This window comes from Colias eurytheme, chromosome 10 (genome assembly GCF_061535395.1).
Source record: "Colias eurytheme isolate Ceu_HAF_F1 chromosome 10, ilColEury1 Martin Lab GWU primary, whole genome shotgun sequence".
NCBI classification, from domain to species: Eukaryota; Metazoa; Arthropoda; class Insecta; order Lepidoptera; family Pieridae; genus Colias; species Colias eurytheme.
In genome coordinates, this window is record NC_142989.1 from 9,655,622 (window position 1) to 9,679,076 (window position 23,455).

General features: G+C 31.8%; 1 protein-coding gene across 1 annotated transcript; it reads right to left on the reverse strand.

The window, feature by feature from the left end:
- Positions 1-3,072: 3,072 nt before the first annotated feature.
- kairos lies at positions 3,073-23,455 on the reverse strand. Its single transcript, XM_090106416.1, has 5 exons — positions 23,395-23,455; positions 5,216-5,448; positions 4,863-4,969; positions 4,541-4,653; positions 3,073-4,461 (listed from the first exon to the last, which is right to left on the reverse strand). The coding sequence occupies exons 2-5, from the start codon at positions 5,444-5,446 to the stop codon at positions 3,584-3,586; spliced, it is 1,329 nt and encodes a 442-aa protein (XP_089962542.1). The 5' UTR covers positions 5,447-5,448; positions 23,395-23,455; the 3' UTR covers positions 3,073-3,583.

Consider the following 23,455-nt stretch of genomic DNA (forward strand, 5'->3'; position numbering starts at 1 on the left):
CATAAAATTATCATTAAAATTTGTTAATTTGCAATCAATAGTAATTTACACAGTAAATAACTACACCGTAGAACCACAGTATAAATAGTAGAACGCACTGTCCCAAACAGAAAACAAAAAACATTTTCTCATCCAAATGTGTGTACTCAACGAATTAATTAACCGACATTTGGGATAGAGATTAATAGTGGCATTAGTTTACTTATAGCTACGTGTGGTCAGATTACTTCGTGTCGTAATCCTAGAAGCTTGGCCCGAATGTGGGCTCTCTTCACAATGGGCATCGTTGGCCGAGTAGAGGCAATCACGATAGTGGAATAGAAGGCCTAAATGTAGATTCGGCCGCGGCCGTCATTGTAAATGTTTATTCATAATCACCGCAATTGCAATGGCAGCAAACATCGACGATCATTTGTTGGGCCAACGCTGCCCATTATGAAGAGGGCCCATAATGTATTAATTGGTTCATCTCAGTTGAGTAGAGATGTAATCGAATTAGGTAGCCCTTGGGCTACGACATACGCCGTTCTGAATTTGCCTCATTTACACGTAACTAAATAGTATAATGTATGTATGGTTTAGGCTTCACAATTAGTGCTTAATTTTGGAGAAATAAATCATATCAAACAGATTTGTATACTTTAGTGCAATACAACTTTGTAACGTTTAAAAAGTAGGCATCTTATAATTTGTCAATTTGATTAATTTTGAAATATTCTTGGATCATAAATTATCATTTTCTGTTATAGTAACTTCATTTAGTAAAAAAAGAAAACCCAATTTAAGAATTACTTCAACCAAACAATACTTAGGTTCACTCATGGTTCACTGCATTTTCTTTTTCAATTAATGTTTATAACAATATATTATGACTTACGTATAGAATTTTCATAGAATATTGTCTAGCTTCTTGGTTTATGTAGGTCGGTTAGATAACACTTTTGTAGATATTTAAAAGAGCACACATCCTGCCTCTGTCAAGCCGAGTGTGTATAAGTGATGTAGTCGGTGACATTTACATCGGTTGACCTTTATAAATAAAAGGCTGATACGGCTGAAAAATTAGTTTTATTTTGTGTGACTGATCATTTATTTATACCATTGAATTGTAGGTTAATTGTAAATGTATGTACTGAATGATTCAGTTGTTCAATATATTAATACTTTTTTAATCGGCTGTTACGGTGTGTTATGCAAAAATACTTATTCTATAAATATATCAGTGATTATGTGTTTGTAAACAAATTAATCTTTAAAAATGATGTCCTTAAAACTTTCTAGAAATAATGTAAGTGGGTAAAACCGCGAAAAATTGTACATGAATTATTTTTTCAATGTTCCCATTTTATTTCTCATATGGCATCAACGTTTTTTGACAACAAGTGTTTTGTTAGATATGTAATAAAAGGTATGCTTGTGTTCTTTTAGATTATTTCATAAAACTCAATCTATCTCTTGCAGAAATATTTTATTTTATATTTTTTTTACTGGCTCCACTTTTCTGTCCATATAAAAAATATTTGTCCACCTAACACCCTTGTGACAAAAACTGATAACCCCTACGAAATGGTATGACTGACTCGCATTTTTATGAAAAATTTAAGTTATTCGGTTCTCATTCAACATGTACATAAAAATCTTTTAATGCACAAGGCCTTAATCTTTTTTTTATTATTATTTAAAAAACTGTCCACTTTTTTTATACGTGTGTAACGTCACGTATGTAACGTCTCTAACTGCCATACTATAGGAATTATCAGAATCCTTCTCTTATTTTATTGAGTGGCAACACTATTTGGCATGCTGGCAAAATTTAAAAAACAAAAGCAGCCATTTTTTCTTTGAGAGAAATGGTGTTTTGTATTGATGTGAGATTTGTCGCTCGAAAAAAGGGTATTTAAAGTGTTGGATTGCGAGGTAAGTATATATATTCTGTCTTATTATTATAAATCTTTACGTAGGTTTACTATAAAACTAAAGAATCAGACTACTTCGTGGTTCTTAGCATTCACAATCGAGTAGTAATTTTAATTTAAGGTTATGTCGCCCGCATTTTTTGTCATGATTGTAACGATGTGTAACGAAATGTGTTACGTTACAGTCATGACATATTGTTAGGCTTAGAACACATAGGTCTATTAAAAAATTGCGCGAAAAAAGGACGATAATATTTTCAAATCTAAATGGCTGAACGGATTTTGATGTGCAAGATATCATTGGATTATATATATATTATTAATTATTTTTTCAAATGAGAAAATCAAATTACAGATGGCGTTGACGAATGCCGAAAGGCAAAAAAATATCGAGAGAAGTTACAAGTTCAAAATCCCGAGAAATATAAAGAACTACAAACGAAAAATGCAGAAAGGAATAAAAAGCGGAAAAAATATCAATTTTTTTCAATACAATTTTGATTTATGCATATTTTTGTTTTAATTCATTATTTTATGATATGAATTGGTTTTACCTACCTATATCTCCATTTTTTCCTGTCGTGTGAGTGTAAGACACCGTGTCGACGTTAACTTTTTAATGCTAGGAAGAAAAGATAACTGATATATGTACTAAGCTTTATAATGGTCATGTAAGTAACATTCAGTCATGTATGTAACGTTTGTTATGATGTCATGAATGTAACGGTACAATTTTTCGCGGTTATACCCAAGTATATCAACAGCCTTTGCCGACTTAGTTTGTTCCTTATATTAATTGAATGTATATTATTATGTACTACAGAGCATATGTAGAGCAAAAGATGTAATATGGTACAGGTGTTCCCAGTTTTATATATTGTGATGTTTTTGTAATATTTTCGAGTGGCAATTTTGAAGACCCCGTAATGTACCCTGTATTAGCTTATTAAACCTTTGCACTTAGCATAATGCCGCAACTTCCAGTTACGGTTTGGGGACACCTGGTGTTATCAATTAATATCTACTGCTAGTCTTATCTCTTTCTCTTGATTTTCCATGTCTATTATTATGAAATGAAGTACAGAAGAATAAATTAACATCAGTATTCATTATTTATAAAGTGGATGTGAAAAATAAAAACACCAAAAACATCGATAAAAATTTTATTGATAAAAGGCGCCCGGAGGTCACCCTCGATTATTAAGCGTACAATTCTCCCGACGTCCCTTTTTTACAGTATTTGCTATACGATAATATTACATGTTTAAATATTAACATCAGGTTACATACACATACTCTGAAGGGGACAAGGCGGGATAAAGGATGCGGCGCGCGGGGGAGACCGAGCTTGCCAGCTCATTTGGAAAATACGCGCCCGATCACAAATACTTACAATTCTCTATCTAATACATTAATAAGTCACTAATATTAAAATTTTTACAATGAAAATAGAATTTACTCTAAAAATAATTACTGCAGAGCTAGAGCCGGTCGTGAGTCGACTCAGGACGACCGGCGCCAGCGCGCTATCTATCACATTCAGATTTCAGAGATTCATAAAGGTACAATGAATACGTGCAACGATAGTCACAGGCGCACTTCCCTCGAACAGGAAACGAACATTTATCTATTTATTTAATTGATATAAGCATGTAGATGTGTAAGGCTTACACGAAGAGATCTTTTAGAGAAGAGCATATCGAAGCCTCGCAGCCACCTGCTCCTTCTTCTTCATCAGGCTTGGTGATGATCCAGCGCTCGTTATCGTTTCCTTTGCTCGTGCTCGGTGCATCGCGTAACTTTGTGCGAGTTTCTGCGTCAGTTTTGGTTTTAGTTTCTTTTATTATGATAGAAGATGTAGACGGTGCAGGGCTAGCGCTGCTTCTTCTGAGAAACACTTCTATAGCACTTCCCAAAGCACTCGCATCGACAACAGATCCAGAAGGTTTATCCCACACGACTGCTGCAGCATCTCCAGGGGCCGGTTTTGCATCCGGTGCAAACGTAACTTTCAATTTCTTTGCTTCGTTTTCCTTTTTCTTTGTAGCTAAGGTCTGATGGCGACGGGTGAACCATGTAGTGCCGGAATCTGAGAGTTTCTCGCGTAAAGTGGACGCATCGAAACTGCTGGATCGCATGTCAGAGAGCTGCCTGGAGCGTTCCGGTTTTCCGCAGCAATCGATTTCAGTAGCCGACGATGTAAGGGCATTGAGCATGTGTTTTAAATCTGTGTCAGTGCAAATGACTCCGGCACCGCTGCGGGGTGGAATTGGGGGAGGTGGGGGCATTTCAGAAGCACGACGGCGAGCGGGTATCGGGGGCAAATTTGAAGGTGAGCCTACGAAATCGGAATGTCGACGACCGCGGTTTGTGTACCGCACGGAACCGCTCATTGGTGACTTTTCATCGAGCGGTTGCACTTCACACACCTTCTCATTCGATGTATTCCAGAGACGCATACGCACTTTACGCGCTTGTACTATATCATCCATGATGTCAAGCTGCAAATTGTGAGTGCTTCCTAAGGAGTCAACAGCTGGTGGGCCTGCGATAATAACAAAAACACATTAAGTTTTTACAGCAAGGCTATTTTAAACATGTTTCTTAATTTTAAAATAACTCACATTTCTTAGCAATAGAACCGCGACGGCTTAGGGCTGGAAAAGCCGCAATGGATTCCCTGCGTCCCCGACCGAATAACGCCTGGGGCACTCGAGAGATTGTGACTACGGAATGTCTGGAAAAATAATTTTTGTAAGTAAAATGTAAGACAGATTTTTATTAAATAATTTGAAAACTCTTGAGGTTTCCTTTGATGACCCTTTACGAAATTAGATAAATCAGGTTAAGATTTTTTTACAGAAAAAACGAAATTAATTGTTTCTCTAATATTTTTTTACTAGAATAATTAAAAACTAATCGTGGAACTTAGATACGTGGATATACCTTCGTCCTCCAGGTTGGGTCGGCGGGGCCTGACTCAATGTGGCTAGAAAAGCGGCTTCACGAGCTTCTTTAGCAGCTCCTTCACCTCGCTCTGATAGTCGACGCACCTGATAACAGTATTGTTTATGAAGTAAAAATAAATACATATATTAATATAAAAAAATAAACCACTCTGAAAGCTTCAGGATTTATGTCTACCGTACTCAATCCCTTTTCCTTAAACATGGCGCCAGATGTTAATAACAGTAAACTATGTTTAGATTTATTTTTGACTTGAAACAAGGACTGGTATCCACGTAGTTTAAGTTGCATTTACCAGTATATTCCTTTAAATACGGGTACTTATCATATACCTGGCTAGCAGTCGGGCCACTCGTACAAGCAGGAGTGGGCAGAGAATGCTTGCGCGTGTCTCGCCAGGGAGACAGGTGATACGGGTCGGGGGGAGACTCCTGGTCCTCCGACAGCATGCGAGCCACCGCGGGGCATCTGAGGGGAGACTCTGACTCCTCGATCCCACTCTCCTCCACTACTATTAGTGGCTCGCCGCCACCGGCTATGGCCATGGAACCACGCCGCATCATTGCTGTTAAAGAAACTGAACGTTATACGTAAATCTTGCTTTTCATGTGCTTTCTCTTTACTGTTTAGGTTTAAGGTTACAGGATAAGATATTAAGATTCTAGCCACATGTACTTTTAAAACTACTACTAAATTATTATAGCAGGCGCTAACTATTCAACATGTAACAATCGGGACCTGGTAAAACAAGTGATTTTGAAAAGCATGATTGCAACAGCTAAATAAGTAAAACCATACAAATAGTGACCATTGTTTAGAACAAGAGTTATTCTATTTTAAAATTAAATAACACGAACAACAGTTACGGCTGAAGCGGTGCAATTGTAACGTGAAATCAATAAGTGAGCAATCACGGTCTCAATTAAGTTGGCCGTTGGGGCGTTTGTTTCGCCTTTTTGCTCCGTAACGTGTGATTGAATTGCGTATACTTTATTTGCTTTTGTAGTTTGTTATTACAGTTGCTTTTATTACAGTTCTCAGCGAAGAAAAAGTGACCCGTCTGAGTGCAAGGTTCAAGAGAATTGAAAAATTCGGAGCGCAATTTAAACGTTCATCGTGACCCAATTATTACAATTGTGATCGGTGCGAAAGTTCATAAATATTGGATTTTATAAAATGGAGCGACAATTTAAGCGCATATCAAATGTTAAAAGTCAAAAATTTGCAGCAGTGGCTTCATAATAAAATATTTTAATATACCTATTGCGTGACAATGTGACATAATATTTTCATTAGCTGAAACAGCTTCGCGTTACTGGGGTAGCACAAAGTTTTATTTCGTTATAACTGATATAATAAGATATAGAAGTAGCTTTAAAGCTACCTAATATGTAGGTATCTATTTAATATATACCTACTTGATTTAAAGCAAACTTAATCTATCCCTTTAATCACTAAACTCTACGAATGAAACTAATGGATCAACATTTAACAAACGAAGACATTTTAGTGTATTGGAATAGCACTCTTCAAAATTGAAACTTACAATTTAAAAGAAATACACAACATAAAACGTGTCGAGGAAAATTTCAAGAAAGTTTTATTTTCTCGAAAATAAATTATCATGTTGATTATTTTAATAATTCTTGAAATCACAAATTTCGTCTGAGCTAATTTATTCAAAGCAGCTTTAGACTTTACTCTGAGACGTAGTTTAAACGTTTTGGTTTTATTCGGTCAATTTACATAAGAAGCTTATTAAAGTAAACTGTCTTGAGATGAGACAGAATTAATAAGTCTTCTGCTTGCTCAACATAATTTATGATTAATTTACCTATAATAGAGAGTATAGACAGTTAACATATCTTATGTAGAAAAGTCCTTTTAGTTGAGTTACAGATTGACTACAAAACGAGAATTAGTTTTAGTAATTTATGATGAGATTTCACTTTTGAACAAATATAGACACTAAAATTTACCCATAGCGCAGAATATTTACCTAGTAGCTCCCATAGAGAAGAATTCTCGGACATTTAGTTTCTCGGAAATTTAAAATGGATTGTTTTAGCTATTTACCTAGGTACAATAACTAAGGGTACAGTAAATGTTTCATAGAATTATTTAAGTGAGTTAAAATACACCATCCGTGGAATCGATTTGAAATATAGAGACGAATCTCTCGTTTTTGACCAGAATGGTTGTAGGATAATACCTGATTGAATAAATAAACTTATTCTAAGTAGGTTTAAGTTGATTAAATCAGTCTTATAAGCCCCAAGCGAAGCATAATCATTCATTGTTGATTTAGCTATGAACTAGCTAATTTTGCAATAGTAATCATGAAACAGTTATCTTAAAATAACTATTCATCATCGAGCGTTCAAAATTTTTAGCTTATTATAGCTAAACGTTAGAAGCTTTTTAAAATCGTTAGTAAAAATACAATTCATAAGAGAAATATACGAGAAATACGTTTTTCGCTTGTTTCTTACTAAGTCAAGGAGAATGAAAATCAACTGCAATTACTATAACGCTGTTGTAAGTACAAATTGAATTTTATTTTCTGAGTTACTCAGCTGCGTTTGCCATTTGGGATTTAATTTTTGATTTAAGCTTTTGCGCTCCATTTATAGCTTTTATAAAATTTCCTTTCTTTAAAACACTAACAATTTATCACTAAAAATCGTTCATAGTTGTAGACCCAGTGTTAATAATCAAATAATAATGCATTTGAAACTATTTATAAATTAAGTAACATCGAAAGATCAACGAATTTTCATAATCTCCCTATATATGAAATTATAAAGTGCGCACAAAACTCGTTATACCAAAAACCTAAAATTCACAAAAAGTATTACAAATTACAGCCCTCCTGAATTTCATTTTGCAATATTAACCCACAAGCATCATCCATTCCCGTTATCTACAGTGAAGTAGATCAAAATGTCTAACAATGTAAAAATACGATTCCATATCAACAGGTCGTCTTTGACCCAGTTTTCCGACCTCGACCCGCGAGAATCAGCTAGAAAATAGCTGGAACGTGGCCTGTCTGTACCCTTTCACAGATACTTAGGCTTAGATCTATTCCTTACAATGTATAATGCAAAAGGGAAGCTGAGATTGACTATTAATATATAGAAACTTTTCAGTGTTGGTAAAAGGTGGGATGGGAAATTGAATTATGATAGCAATAAATCTTTTTTTTCAGCTCACGTTTTACTTATCTAACAATTACCTAATACAAGACCTTTTAATATGTTAAAATACATACGTATGAGTAGAATTTTGAAATAAAATTTAAACGTCTAACCTAACTTTGGGTAACATAAAATATGTTTAATGACTCGTATAGGCGATATACCAAAGCTTTCGTAACTAACAGTCCAAGCATGACCATTTTACCACATTAAATTATTCGTTTAAAAGTAACTTATGTCCTTCTTCGTAATATGATTTATCACACGGTCAAGGTTCATGAAATTCGCTTAAATCTTGATTATGTTTCAGATAATAATTAATACGAATAAAATGAAAGCCCGAAAAATTATTTTGAAACTACACTCGTAGTATGAAAACGTAAAGCTCTAATTTGACGTATCAAAGAGCATACAATGTCTTTCAATTTTATGCATACATACAAAATTTCAAAGCGTAAAAGTTAGTTCTGTTTTGTCATTATACATTCTAACTTTCAGTTTCCCCTTTCGGTAGTTAAAAGCGCTTTTATACAAAGTACCCATTTTCTTTCTATTCCATTACCTTATAGCCTGCCTTTTATTTTTAAGATGTAAAAACCAGGTAACTATGAAATTTGTTTAAGAATCTTAATGCTTGAATTAAAAGTAATGTTGATTAATTATTATTAACAATATTGTTAAAAAACATCAATACTTTTTAAGAAAACCTAGTGTATTTTTTCCTTTAAATAATTTCTCAAATACGATATTCAATTTGTAGTAGCAATTTATTATTTATGCTATATGAAGTAGAGTCGATAGTGAACGCTTTCAAAAGCTTTCAATATATTTATTATGTTCTCGTATATTGAAAAGTTTCATCATAATCAAACTTAAATAAACGTTCATGAATTCGTTCAATATATTGTTAAATAAACAACTTGAACGAGCTGACTTTATAGTTAATAATTTCGATTTAATATTAACTAAGATAAATACAAAGTATTTATTGGCAAAATTAAACAATATAAACTTTAAATTATAAATCATTTGACAGCTTGTATAATAAAAGTGTGCCAACAAATTGAAAGGTTTCTTCATCATAAACGAAATAATACATACCTACATCATAATTCTGTATTTTTTAGGGTGATCAGATATGCCTGGAAGCTTTTTGCCATTAATATTCCAAACACTTCCAAATCCCAGAAAGATTCACGTTAAATAAAGACGAGAATCTATACTAATATTATAAAGCTGAAGAGTTTGTTTGTTTGTTTGAACGCACTAATCTCGGGAACTACTGATCCGATTTGAAAAATTCTTTCTGTGTTAGATAGCCCATTTATCGAGGAAGGTTATAGGCTATATTTCATCACGCTACGGGCAACAGGAGTGGAGCCACAGGGGTGAAACCGCGCGGAGCAGCTAGTGTAGCTTAGTTGCGATTTCAATCAAGAAAACCAAATAAATCATATTAAAAGAGATAATACACGCACAATAGAGCGGAACGGTCATAACGCTAATGGATCGAATAATATTAAGATCCCTTTGTACCCGCTCTCGACCGAATCAAACGGGGTTATGGTCCATGAAAGCCTATAGGAAATAGATTATTATGATCATACACGAGAACGTACTCAAAGATACGACGAGAGGAATCGTTAAATTGAAACGAACCTTGCATTTCTTTAACAGAATATAAAATAATATGAAGCCTCGGGGTTATAACGCGCGTTTGCGGGAACGTAAATTGTGTCTTATAACTCTTATTAGCATATTTTGCCTTCCGTTGCCGGAGTGACGATGTGGGTTACTGTTTCTGTGATATTAACACGCGAAGGCGAAAAAGTTTACGCCCGTGTTTATGAATTACTACATGATGATGAACTTCGCTATATTACATAATATTTAGTAGGGCATGACGCTTCGATAAGAATACATATAAGAAGGAAAAGGTATTGTTGCGACATAATTACCTACTTAAAAATAATTTGAATTTTCAACTCAATTTCCCTTTTTTGAACCATTAATGAGCGATAGATGATGAAGATATTAAAAAAAAAATTGTCAGTCCTTTCGGGTTCTGTGTAACCTGAATGTATTATTTTTTTTTTAATTATTAATTAACGTTTACACTGAGCTATAAAGCCAAATATAAGTTACGCACAGAATCTTGGAATTTTCCAGAAAATTTTAAAAAGCAGAAATATTTTATCCCAATTATGTCGTAAACGACAACAACGTAATATATAATAATAACACAGATAAAGCCAGGTTAATTCTCAGTCACCTAACGAACCGTGGAGCGCAAACAAATCAAAAGCTTCATTAATTACCTCGTGCAAAAATTCCCATCAAAACATTGTAACACATCGTTAGCAGCTTTGGAAATCCTCTCTCGTTGAGATAAAATGTAATTATCGGAATAAACATTAAACCCACGTTTTTGAGAGAAACTGGATCGGTATTTCTGCTGCGCAACTTACACAATTTATCAGCACATTCCGATAAAATTCGATTAATTTGTACAAAGAATGTTCATAACGTCGGGGGGCAAAAGCATTTTGTTCTATAAATAACAGCATTTTTACGACTTTCATTAGTTTTATCTAAAGCTACATTATTGGGTTAGCTTTTAGTCAAAAATGCACAGAAATTCGAGCATATTTCGAGCGCACCGGGATTCAATGGAGAGGCTCATTGTACGTTTTCCAACAGAAATAATAAAGCTTTGTTAAAATTTTTGCACCTAACTGGAGTTTCAGCTAATTCGTAAAGAAAAATATTTATGGCCTTTTACGCTAAGTAATATGAAGGATAAAAAATTTATATAAGCCATGTGTTATAATATATATTTTTAGATCTGATTTTTTGTGAGTATTGTCATAAATTGTTAAACTTGGGTACTTTAAACGCTAATAGAAAGTAATTTAACCTTTTCATCTTGGGGTCTATTTCTAGTCCTATACAAATAAACATCTAAGGCTAAGGTGACCTCAAAAGGCTTTTTCTTTTTTACTTCTACTAGAAGTACAGAAAGTCCCTTTCATGTTACGATATTGCTCCTAATTAATACTACCGTGCCAACGTCAAAGCAATACTTAAATACCATAAAAAGCAGTGATAGAAAATCACACACAGAAATCCAAAAATAAATCGAACCGAAGATAAATCCTAACATTTACCGTTGTACAAGATAAGCAGTGAATTGAATAAAAGGTTTTAAAGATATTGATAGAATTATCTAGAAGGAATTACTTAGCGTTTTCACTCGACTTCTAAAGGGGCAATAATAGCCTCAGCGACTAGCCGTCCCCTTAAATTAAGATCACGCTTTAGGGAGCACTCAAAAACATGGCCATTCATTTATAGGTAGATTGTCTTTCATTACTTTTAAAAGTCTGTTGTAAGGTCTATTTAACAGTAAATATTGATGGACCTCCTTTTTTGCTGAATATATTACATAAGCTTATAGTTTTATTTATTAATTCTTTATTTCATTGAGAATGTTACAATAAAACTTAACCTAAGAATACATGAATTAAACAATTGGCGGTCTTATTGCTATGCAGCGATTTATTCCATACTAGCGGTCCGCCCCGGCTTCGCCCGTGGTACATATGAAAAATAGATGTTGGCCGATTCTCAGACTTACCCGATATGCACAGAAAATTTCATGAGAATCGGTCCACCCGTTTCGGAGGAGTATGCAGACTAACATTGTGACACGAGAATTTTATATATAAGATATGTAGGTATGTAGTTAATAATTTATTTGTAGATACTAATTTTATGAATGAATTTAACTCTACCTGATTTCACACCTGAATTACTAAATAGATTTGCAATATTAATACTGAAAATATATGATTTATTTAATCATGTCATGTTTAAAATATCTACTATCAACGCAAATTAATATAAAATTTTATTGAAATTAATCTGAAATGAGTTTAAATGTTTTAACAAACTTTGATATTTCAATAAACGTAGCTCTTTTCATATCTTAATTAATTATGTTTTTAGTAACATTTATTTTGTGATAGTAAAATAAAACCGACGTATTTATTATTAATCCTCTTGTTTCAAAGTACACTCACATCTACGAATAGTCAAAGCAATGAAAATAATAAAATATCATTGACAGAATAATAAGCCTGAGATAAAAAGAGTAACATATAATAATTGAGATATAATATATGTACTTATAAGCCGATGGCAACCCAAGTTGGAAACAATACAGTCCAATATCTTGATAAGGTAAGTAGGCTTTGTATTGAAGCCCTCGAGTATAAAATGATATAATCACATTTTCAATTTGAAATGTTACAACGTAATATATTTTTTTGACACATTTTTATATGAAGCGACAATTTCCCAAGATCCCTGACAATTTTTTTGTATAAAAGTAAATACTTCTGCAAGAAATTCGGCCCAGATGATTATTTAAGTTAAGAAATTGTTTGTTCTGTAAATAAACATATAAAAGTAGTTAACTCTAGTTTATACAAGAAGTAACATATATAAGTTTATATTCCGTCCCCTACAATTTTTTTCTCATGATATAAAAAGGATAATATAATCTTTATATCTTAGTAATAACAAGATAAATATTTTCACAACTATCTATTAAAAAGTAAATACTTATCTTACAAGTTTTTACTTTAATAATGCTTACTTAGCACTCACTCTTGATATTTCCAGACAGATTCGCTTTGTATTAATAACTACGATGTTTCTAGAACGAAAATTAACAAACTACATTAATCAGTGACGCAATACTAAAATTCGTTCAAAAGTAATAAATAAATTAACATCAGAATGATATTCCCGCGGGCAACAAACTTTATTCTGATACGAATTTTTGGTTATAAGTCATTTTACTGAGTGAATGTTATTATCGGCAAATGTAATGGGTTTCCAGCCCGTCATTTAGTGATAGAGTAACCATTATATTAATGGTTAGTGTCCTGTTAACACTAGCTATTAAATATGTATAAATATCAGAACGATGTACATCCGATACGATGTATTAGTTTTAAGTTATTTTAAAATACTACTTTTGGGTGAATGGACAAGAAAATACAATCAACATACATATTATAATATAGTTACAGGTCCAAAAATAGAAAATATTAAAAACACAAAAAAATATTTTTATACTTTACAGATTAGTCAGTTAAAATGTTAAGATACAAAAGTACTTGAGTAAAAGTGAATAAGTAGTATTGAATCCTGCTTAACAACAATGTTCTAGCAATCCTTTCCAGAAGGCACGAAACACATAAACATAAAACACTCGAAGTTTTTTCCGATATTCGCTGAAATAACGCTTTTAAAACAAACTTCGAAGTAACAAAAGTGAGACGTAATAAAACATAAAGTAACGGGAGGCCATCGTAGCGCTGGGCCTTAAATATCACTTCACCTAAGGGTCTGGGGGTTGTTTAATTACCCCATTAGGAAGTTTCGTCTCTTCTGTCTGCTGCCCGTTTATGAGCGAATGATATTGCAATAGAAGTTTTACATCTATTTTATTGTGTTGTTAAACTTGAAGGTGAAAAGAAGATTCCTTGATTCCGTGTGAATGTTTTTTTAAGTTGAAATCGTACTGTAATTCGGAATACAAAAAATCAAGATATGCACGTTGTGTTATAAATTATTTAATGCTCTTAAATAAACTCGGAATTTCCTTTTATTTTGGGACACACCAGTTCCAAAATTGGATGCTGCTCCAAAAATTAGGTCACAAGAGTATTTTAGCTGAAGGTATAATGGGACTGTCATAGTGACTGCGATCGCTTTAATTTCCAAAATAATACTATTTAAAAATACTATACAAAATCTAATTAAGTTCTGTATCCAACCATTACAATAAATACGAAATTCTGTCCAACACGAGAAAGTTAAACAATAAGCATAAAATAGCTACAAAGTATTGTCTCGTTTCTGATTTTACCCGACTATATGTTTCAAAATAAAGGGACTGAAACTATGAAAATATTTCATGTTTGAAATTCAGCTTTATTGTACAAAACATAAACAAGTTCAACAGATTTCATTACCCTTATTGGAATTACAATACCCTTTTTTTTTTTTTTTTTTTTTAGTGGGGAAATCTTGCATAGATACCCACGGCCTCCGGGGAAGAGGCCGTGGGTTATGTCGGATTCCTACCGACCAAAACCCCACTGTGTTCCGTCAAGCCGCATCAGCGACAGGGCCACGGGTATGTGTAGAATTCATCCGTGACGAATTACAATACCCTAAGCCAATATTAATTAACATAATGAGCATTATTCGCCAGATTAATAGGAATTGGCCAGACATTGAAGTGAATGTGGTTCAATTAATGGTAACGTAATTGGATATATTTGACCATGACCGTAGCAGATAATTTCATATAATAAATAATTATTTAACATAATATTAACTACCTTCAAAAACTAATAAGATAGTCAATGTGCTGCGTTAAAAAAAACACAAGATTATGTATGTAGAGTTTTTCCATTTTTAGTATAAAATTTTAGTGTAGGTACTTTGTCATGACCCTGATACTGAAGTGTTTACTGTATAGACGACGTAATTTAAAAGAGCTTTTAAAAAAATTAAGAGACTAATAAAAATAAAATATATATAAAATCATATTGTTTCCAATCAAAAGATTTCAAACTCGAAAAGTTGTCGAACAACATGACAAATATTTCTACACAACTCTGTACACTTAGATTTTTATAAACCATAAATCAAAATATTTAAACCACAAATAGTGAAACCTTATTCTATTTTCTACTCCAAAACTGTGAACAAAGCTTCGTTGGAGTTTAACTAATCAAAATATACGTAGTTAAAAGACAAAACTTTTGTCAAGGTTTTTTTCAAAAGTGCACTGTTTTTAGTGGCTTTTTAGAGAGCTCGCGAGACAAGAGAACTTTTTCATGCGGTTAATAAAAAGTGGATTATTTTTTGTTTTTCCCTCCTTTGATTAATTACTGTCGATTTGAAAGGTTTCTTTCGCTTTATTTATAAACTTCTTTATTCATATTGTAATAGCTATAGATATTAGAAAGTGGTTATAATATCAGTATTTATACTCTCCTCTCACTAGGCGCTAACTTACTTCCCTATCCAAAATTCAAAAAGTTATGAACATTAATTTGTTTTGTTTTTAGGTATTGCTTTTAATTTCTGCTAATAGTATTACATATTATTAATAAAATAATAATACTATTAAGTATGTAAGTTTATAAAAACTAAAAGAAACAAGGATGCAGTTTTATATTAGTTAAAACATCAAAACCTACGATATTTTAATTTAAGTCAAAAATATCAAATAATATATGTATATTGAAATTGATATTTATTATTTTATGGCATTCAAATGCTTTATAAATATAAATTTATAAAGAATAGAAAAAAATCGATTTAGAATTTTTCGATTTCGAATTATGAATAAATTCAAATTATGAATCAAGCAATAGAGTTATTGAAAGTGATTTTAATATTCGTGACGGGAGTCATTGTATATCAAATCCCCTTTCAAAATATACATACCGAGGGATTCTCTAAAGCGTGTTAATAGAACAATAAAAATGTAAACGAAGGAGATAGGATTTGTAAGCTTTGATGGTGTTGTTTTACAAATTTTTATTAAATATATACTTAAAATAAGGTTCGTTTTTCTTTTTTAAATACTAACAGCCTTTGTATTGTTCTTTGTAATTTGTGGTGCTGTATTGTTTGGATATTTGGTTTGAGGCAAAATTTGATAAACTGAAGAATAAGGTCGTTTGGTTACATATTTATATAATATATAATAATAACTGTTTAAGTTTGGTCTTGGTAATTATGAGCGTTTTCTGGTTAACAATTACAATACTTATTAAAACATCAGTCATATTACATAATTTTTATTTGTTATGATTTAGTTTTAGGACGTCATTAATACGGGAACACGTAAATAATCTATCTGACATACCGTTTACATCAATCGTTCAGAAACGTTGCTAAATTGCCAGCAAATATATTATTTCCTATTTAATTAGGTACGCGTTTAACGTGGCGGTGAAATTCAGCACTAATAATATACGTTTATGAATTGAAATACTGAATATTTAGTATTAATTCGCTTCTATTTTGATGATAAGGTAAACAGTTGCTTCCGAATGCAAGGCGTGTTTGTAATTGTTGGATTACAATTCAGTGATAAATGCAAATAGCGTTTATTAGTCCTAATTAATAGTACCTATTTGTATTGTAATGTTTAGTATAAATCAAGTATTGTATGGCATAGTCATTATATTTTTGTTTAGCGACAGTCAGTTTGTACTACCATAAAACTTATACTATGCACTAAGCTATCTACTCTACACAATTTTATTCGGTAAAGAGCCTTAAAAAGAGTTGATTATATAACTAGCACCGGCTCGGCGTAGCACGAAGGCAATTAGACTATGTGGAGCCGTGAAAGTAAATGTTTTGGTGTTCTCAAAATAATATTAGTTACACATATTATGTGTAGCTCGGCTATTTCATGCAAAATACACTTTTGTAATAAATAATCGAGGTAAATGATCATGAAAGTTTCTTAATACTTTTCATAGGATTATCGAGCTACATGAAAACGCGGAGTGACTTGTATATATTATGTGCCTATGCTTTACATAAAATCAAAGAGTTCGACGTTGTAAAAACTTGGATATCGAATTAAAAATATGGGGTCTTAATTAGACCAAGACTCCTTAATTTAAATCTACATAATTTTCCAATTAGAGTTAAAGTTTTACGCATAAAATTTAGAGAAAGATTACAGTTTTATTCCAATAAACATTTTCATTGGTGGACAGCCCGGATATCGATAGTAATGATATAGGAAGGACAAGTATACGATTTGAACATTTCTATTCGATATATTTCTATTTCCTGGAACATATAAGAGTAATGCTTGATATTTCTCTATACAATCTCTACATATTGGAAAACTTAAGAGCTTGGAGAATAGATATCGTATTAATAAAATAGAGTATGATAGTTCTAAAGAATCTGGGAAAAAAATACCAACATAAATAAATACATGAATTTAGAGCATATTTAATGTTTTTCTGTCGGTTTGGATATATTATAATTAAACAATATTAGTAAATAATATTATGCTAAAAGTCTGTATGTCCTAACATAAGTATGTATATTAATCGTAATGTATTGCTAATGTCTGATTATATTATAAGATTTAATGTGATCTATAAAAAAGCCTTAGAAACTGAAAATATCTGAAGAAATGGTTTTATAAAGAACTTTCCTAGTAGGTACAAAATTGAAACATTGTCCTCATAAACAGTGACATTTTAATTTTCTATCACCACATGTTGCAGAATACCTACTATTTATTACTTTCTTATTAAAAAATTCTCAACCTTACTGTAAGCAAAATATGGCTCTGTCTTATAAATCAGTATTTTTCTCTACTTTGTATGCATGTTTTTAAACGTTTAAACACCTAAACCTCCCAAAAAAATTTGATGAAAAGTGGAGATTGAAAAATAAAAAGAAAATGGAGAATAAATACCTGTTGTAATGAAGTTAATCAATATTTTTTGTTTAATAGTATAAAAGCTATCTAAAGCTTTTAAAATTAAGGGAAATCCATTAAAAAGTATTTAATTACGCTATATAACTTGAATATTAAATGTAATAGCTTCAGCGTAAAGAAGTAATCGATCGAGAACATTCCATCAGTAGCACGAATTAATTAACGATTTTGATGTACATTGCTGCGAATGTAGGGCAATGATATTTACTCTATACTCACAATAGAGTAATGTATGCTGAAATTATTGTAATCCCAGTTTCATAGTTAACATGTGTTAGAATATCCAAACTATGCTGTTCCCATTGCGTTGTTTATTTTTGTATGCTTCAGATCAAAGCCCATGATGGAGGAGTAAAGTACTTTATGGGAATGTGTGAAGACCATTATAGTCTAACAATATAGATTTCATAACACTACACTCGATATTTAAATAGAAAATATCAAAGAAATAACTGTATAATTTAATTGAAAAATAACTAGGTACTGCTTCTCCGCATTTTACATTTCATGGAAATATTAATTTTTTACCTAAAAAGTAAAAGTAGTAAAAGCTTCACCTCTGAAAAGCCGTAAGAGTATTAGAACTTAGTACCTAGCAAGTCTCTGTGGAGGTTAATTAGGTCTCTTTCTTGTACAGGCAAAAAACTTTCTTCGTCTATTAAGATAAATTTTATGTAATAAACATCTCATCATAAATAGGTAAAGTACTGAAACTCTAAAAATATCACATCAAAGTCAGTCCATTATCGCGAGCGAAAAGATTTAAATACAAAAGGGATCAAATGACCAAAGGCTGTTTTTCATTAACAAATGTTAACACGAAAAGCCGGTGCTTAAGAATTTATGTATCGTTGACAAGGGACGTACACTCAGGATATTTATAAACCTTAGTTTTAACAGCCCAAATCCTGTAACAGCTGAGTATTGCGACTCACCTAACCAATTACTTTATTTTACGACCTGTTTAATACTTCTAAAGTGTACTCTAAATTTGTAACATGTTGAAATGAAAACGTCTCGTATCTTCTTTTACACATGTTTTACTCTTTTTTGGGTCTCTTGTTTAGGTATTAATTTATAAACAAAAGGGTATTAGTAAAGAAGATGATACAGAATGTATAGAATTAATTACTCAAGTATGATTATTAAGAAGTCTACAACATAAATTTATTCGTCACTTGGATAAATTTTCGAACATGTAATATAAAAAGTTTTTGAAAATTATTTACATTACATACAGAGATTATCTAAACAAATAAAACCTGTTAATGAATGTTTACATAAATGTCGTATTAAAGTTGATAATTATTTTATTTGGAGTTGTGTTTACTATTTCAAAGCAACTTCGCGAACAGCTGTCGAGATAAGCGAAATGTTTATATTAACTTCTGATTGGCACAGACTTCAATCAGTCTACATAATAATAAATACTATAAAACTTTCCCAGTTTTATGAAAAAGTATAAACTTCCTGTAGAATAATGGTAATTATAATAATATTATTAGTACGACAGGACACCTCATCATCAACATAATCATCAGGCTGTTTCGTTAAATAGCAAGGGCAATTTTATGATATTTCTGTAATTATTATTCATTTGTTTTTTTTCTGACTATCTGTTAATCTAAAACCTGTGTATTTACTCGTAGGAACTTCAAAATGTGTATTTAAAATGAAAAGGGTACTAAGAGAATTCAAAGTCAAGTTAATTGGTGTTCTAATATTTGTATATTTATATGTTTGTTAGCTTTCAATTCGAGTACCGTTAGTCTGATCTTGATAAATTTTGACGGAGAGTTAATTACGGCGGATTAATTTTTATCTTCAAAAGATGAACTTAAATGAATTTAAATCCACGTTTTTCGATGATTTGTTTTCTGTTAACAATATTCTAACATTTTTATACCGCTCTTGAGACATTTTGAACGAAAATATTATTTTTGCTAAAAAGGTTTAATACCTTCAAGTGTTTTCAATAATTACAGTGTTTTATGTTCGTGAAAGGTTAGCTCTAGCTCTCGTTCTGAACTGATGTGTAAAATTCAAGCTAAAAACTGTAAACTGTCGGATATTAATCGCATGTAAAGATCATTTTCACTAATAATAAGTAACATGGTTAAAAAAAACATGAAATTATTCTATTGTTAACAATCCTTGATAAGTGTACAAAGCTGTCCGTTTAATGTGGATCGAAAGTGAGTCTAAAATAGTCAATAACATACAAATATACAGGTGAAAAGCGTATTAAAAAGTAATGTCCACAAACGCGAGAAAATATACTCGCATGAAAATGTTCATCGGCTTTTATAAAAGCAATTCGATAGCATTACGATGACGCCTTTACAAAGCGAAATTGCATTTCAGTTTTAACAAGTAATGCAGCTTCAGAAATATCTTCGAATAACAAGTAATGCAGCTTCAGAAATATCTTCAAATAAACGAATACGCAAATTGCGATGACAGCTGTGACAAATAAGGGCATCTCATTATATCGTGGAATCATGTTGTTATTGTATTTTAACAGCCTTCATAGTACCTATATAGATTTACTAGCTGCTCCACGCGGTTTCACCCCCGTGGCTCCACCCCTGTTGGTCGTAGCGTGATGATATATAGCCTATAACCTTCCTCGATAAATGGGCTATCTAACACCGAAAGAATTTTTCAAATCGGACCAGTAGTTCCCGAAATTAGCGCGTTCAAACAAACAAACAAACTAACAAACTCTTCAGCTTTATAATATTAGTATAGATAAGAGAGAGGCTGCTATAACTGCGAAGTAACTTGAACTAGTATAAGATTCGATGGGTTTGTTATGGGGTTGATGATGAAAAGCAAAAAGGCTTTAAAGCAGCGACTAAGTCAATAAATAAATATAAATAAATGGTAATTTAATGTGATTTATCGATGGAATGTAGTTAATAATAAATTAAAATATACGATAAAACTATGGTAAATATACGCGTAAGTTTAGAAGCGTCCGAATTTCGACACTATACTGAAACGATAACCTATATACTATATAGATGACTAGCTTTCCGCCCGCGGCTTCGCCCGCTTTGGCTAAAACATAATAAATTATATACTAAACCTCTGAAATCTCTGCCTCTTGAATCACTCTATCTATTAAAAAAACCGCATCAAAATGCGTTGCGTAGTTTTTAAGATTTAAGCATACATAGATGCATGCATACATCCCTATCTCTGTCCCTATGTCCCTATCCTTATAGGGACAGAGAAAGTGACTTTGTTTTATACTATGTAGTGATAGTAATTTTACAGAATTATACTGAAAAACTGTATTTAACTGTAGTAGGAAATATATTTTTATAATAATCAATGGTGGAGATAAACGCGTAATAAAAAGTCTGAAACTGCAATGGAGTATTCTCAAAATTATATGGTGAGGTTATAATAATGTAATTTCAAATAAGAAATGTCTCTCTCATTAATAGTTATAATATTAATTATTCTTTACTTTGTTTTGGTTATTATATCGACGGTAAAGTAAATAAGTTCTTTTTAAATAGACAACATTTTCTGAAAGCGCTTAATTTTATCGATAAACAGTAAATACACCAATAGGTATTTATAAGAATCGAAGAAAATTTCAAAGGAATATTTATTATTTATTTATTCATTAGGAAGAACTCAGGTCTCAGGATCATTTATGTACTTACATCAAAGTAAATTGATTGGTAAACATTAAATAAAAAATACAATATAAAATATATGAACTACATACAAGTATGTAGTTCATATATTTGTATTGATTAAGTTTTATTTAAAATGATAATTTTTCCTTTGATTAAGTTATACTTCATTTTAAACATTGAATAATTTGGCATTTTAACGAAACCTCGTTAATATCGGTCATACGACATATTATTTACTCCTTATTTATGTGTTTCTGTTGAGTAATTATTTCGTCATTGTTATATTCATTTCTGTGGAATCCATTACAATGCATTTAGTCTAATTTATTCCGACCAAAAAGACGAGAATTCATCGTATTCGAATATGTGTGAAGCTGATTTGTAGATATTATAAGACGCCGAAAAAGTTATAATTTTAATTTGCACATTATAAACAACATATTATTTTGGTTTAAGGGCAGTGGTTCTAAATATAGGTACAGATCTATTGTTAAAAGCGAAGTTAAAAAAGAACTGAATAAGCCGAAGATAGAAAACAAAGATCATTCGAAGAATAATTCCTTAACTAAACATAATTGAGACGCTCTGTGGAATTTTTATCTACGCATTTTAGAATCTCTCAGTTTTTCAAAGACGAAGCAATGTTGTCGGAGGCTTAATTTAAATCCGAATGAGATCTTTCTGAATATTTGACTGAGTGTAGAAAGACCCTCTGAGTGAGATTTTATGTAAAACGATTCTCTAAGTGCAAATGAAAGGTTTTTTCGAGAGTTCGCCGTTTCATCAACTTTTGACAGGTCTGATTTGAAACCCCTTTTGATTTTAGTCACGGATCGCTCCTGATGTATAAATTTGAAAGCTTGGGAAGTATTTTCGACGGAGATTGTTAAAAAGAAAGATGTATAAATATTTTCAATTGTATAGTTTTACTGTCAATGTTGATGTTGTAAAAGTAAAGTCTATATCAAGATTTTGAATGTCTTCGCTTTGGTTTATATAATTTAAATGAATGCACGGCAGCAATTGCTTGTCATTTTAAAATAACGAATATGTTTGTTGTCATTGTTATAGAGTTTTATTTTTAATACAGTATCTAACTTAAAAATAAAATATACTTTGCAGGTTTGAAAACGAAAACATAATATAATAACCCATATGAAAATAAATTTATCATAATCATAACTTTTGCATACGACACAATTAAAACAGTCAGATAACAATTAGTATAATATGACACTGTTCTTCATATTTATAAACACTTTTGAACAATATTATAAATAAAATAATACAACATCAAATACTATAAGTCTACACAGTAAAACAAGAAGGAAAGCATACAATTTTTCTAGACAATTCGATTCCTCAATCTATTTTCTAATGGTTTTATCAGATATAAATAATGTAGTTTGAATCTTCAATAATAATCAAATACTTTGTAATCTTCGCATTGATGGAAACTAAAGATTTTTCACTATTTATGTTCTATTCTTGTGTAAAGAAGTACAATGAACTTATAAAATCCTAACTAGCTTTAAAGCTCTATAAAACTTTACTGCTTTGTACAATCTGCTTTTGAATTAATTTGTTTGAGCAATGAGCAACAAGTGCTTCTAGAGAAAGGTAAATAAAAAGAGTAATAATATATACTTCAATATAAAAGCTCCACAAAATAACAAATTCGCTCGCTCTATCCTCGCATTCAACAAGTGTTACGGAGAAATACGATTAAATGCAAAAGGATGTATTTTTCATTTCCATTGAAATTGAAATATTTTCCCATTTAAAAGTGATATTTAAACAGAAGATATATTGGGTATTGTGAAAAGTAATCAATAGAAAACGGGGAAATTCATTTAAATATGTTCACGAAATATCAGCGTTCATAATTCGTAACTAAAAACATCGAAAATAATCTACGACATATATGTAGAGGCTGGGAAAAGCGCATGCAAGAGCCGCGATGGATAACGATTGCTCGCGAGCATTTCAGTCAAGTGTGCAACGCATTATCCACCTGAAGGTTTGAAGGTCAAAGGGGCGCGGGGGTGGGGTGCGGGTCATGCGTGTGTGAGCGTGTCGCGTACCGGCGGGTGCGTGTGTGTGTGCGCGGCGCGGCGTGCACTCAGGGCGACGGTCGAAACACCA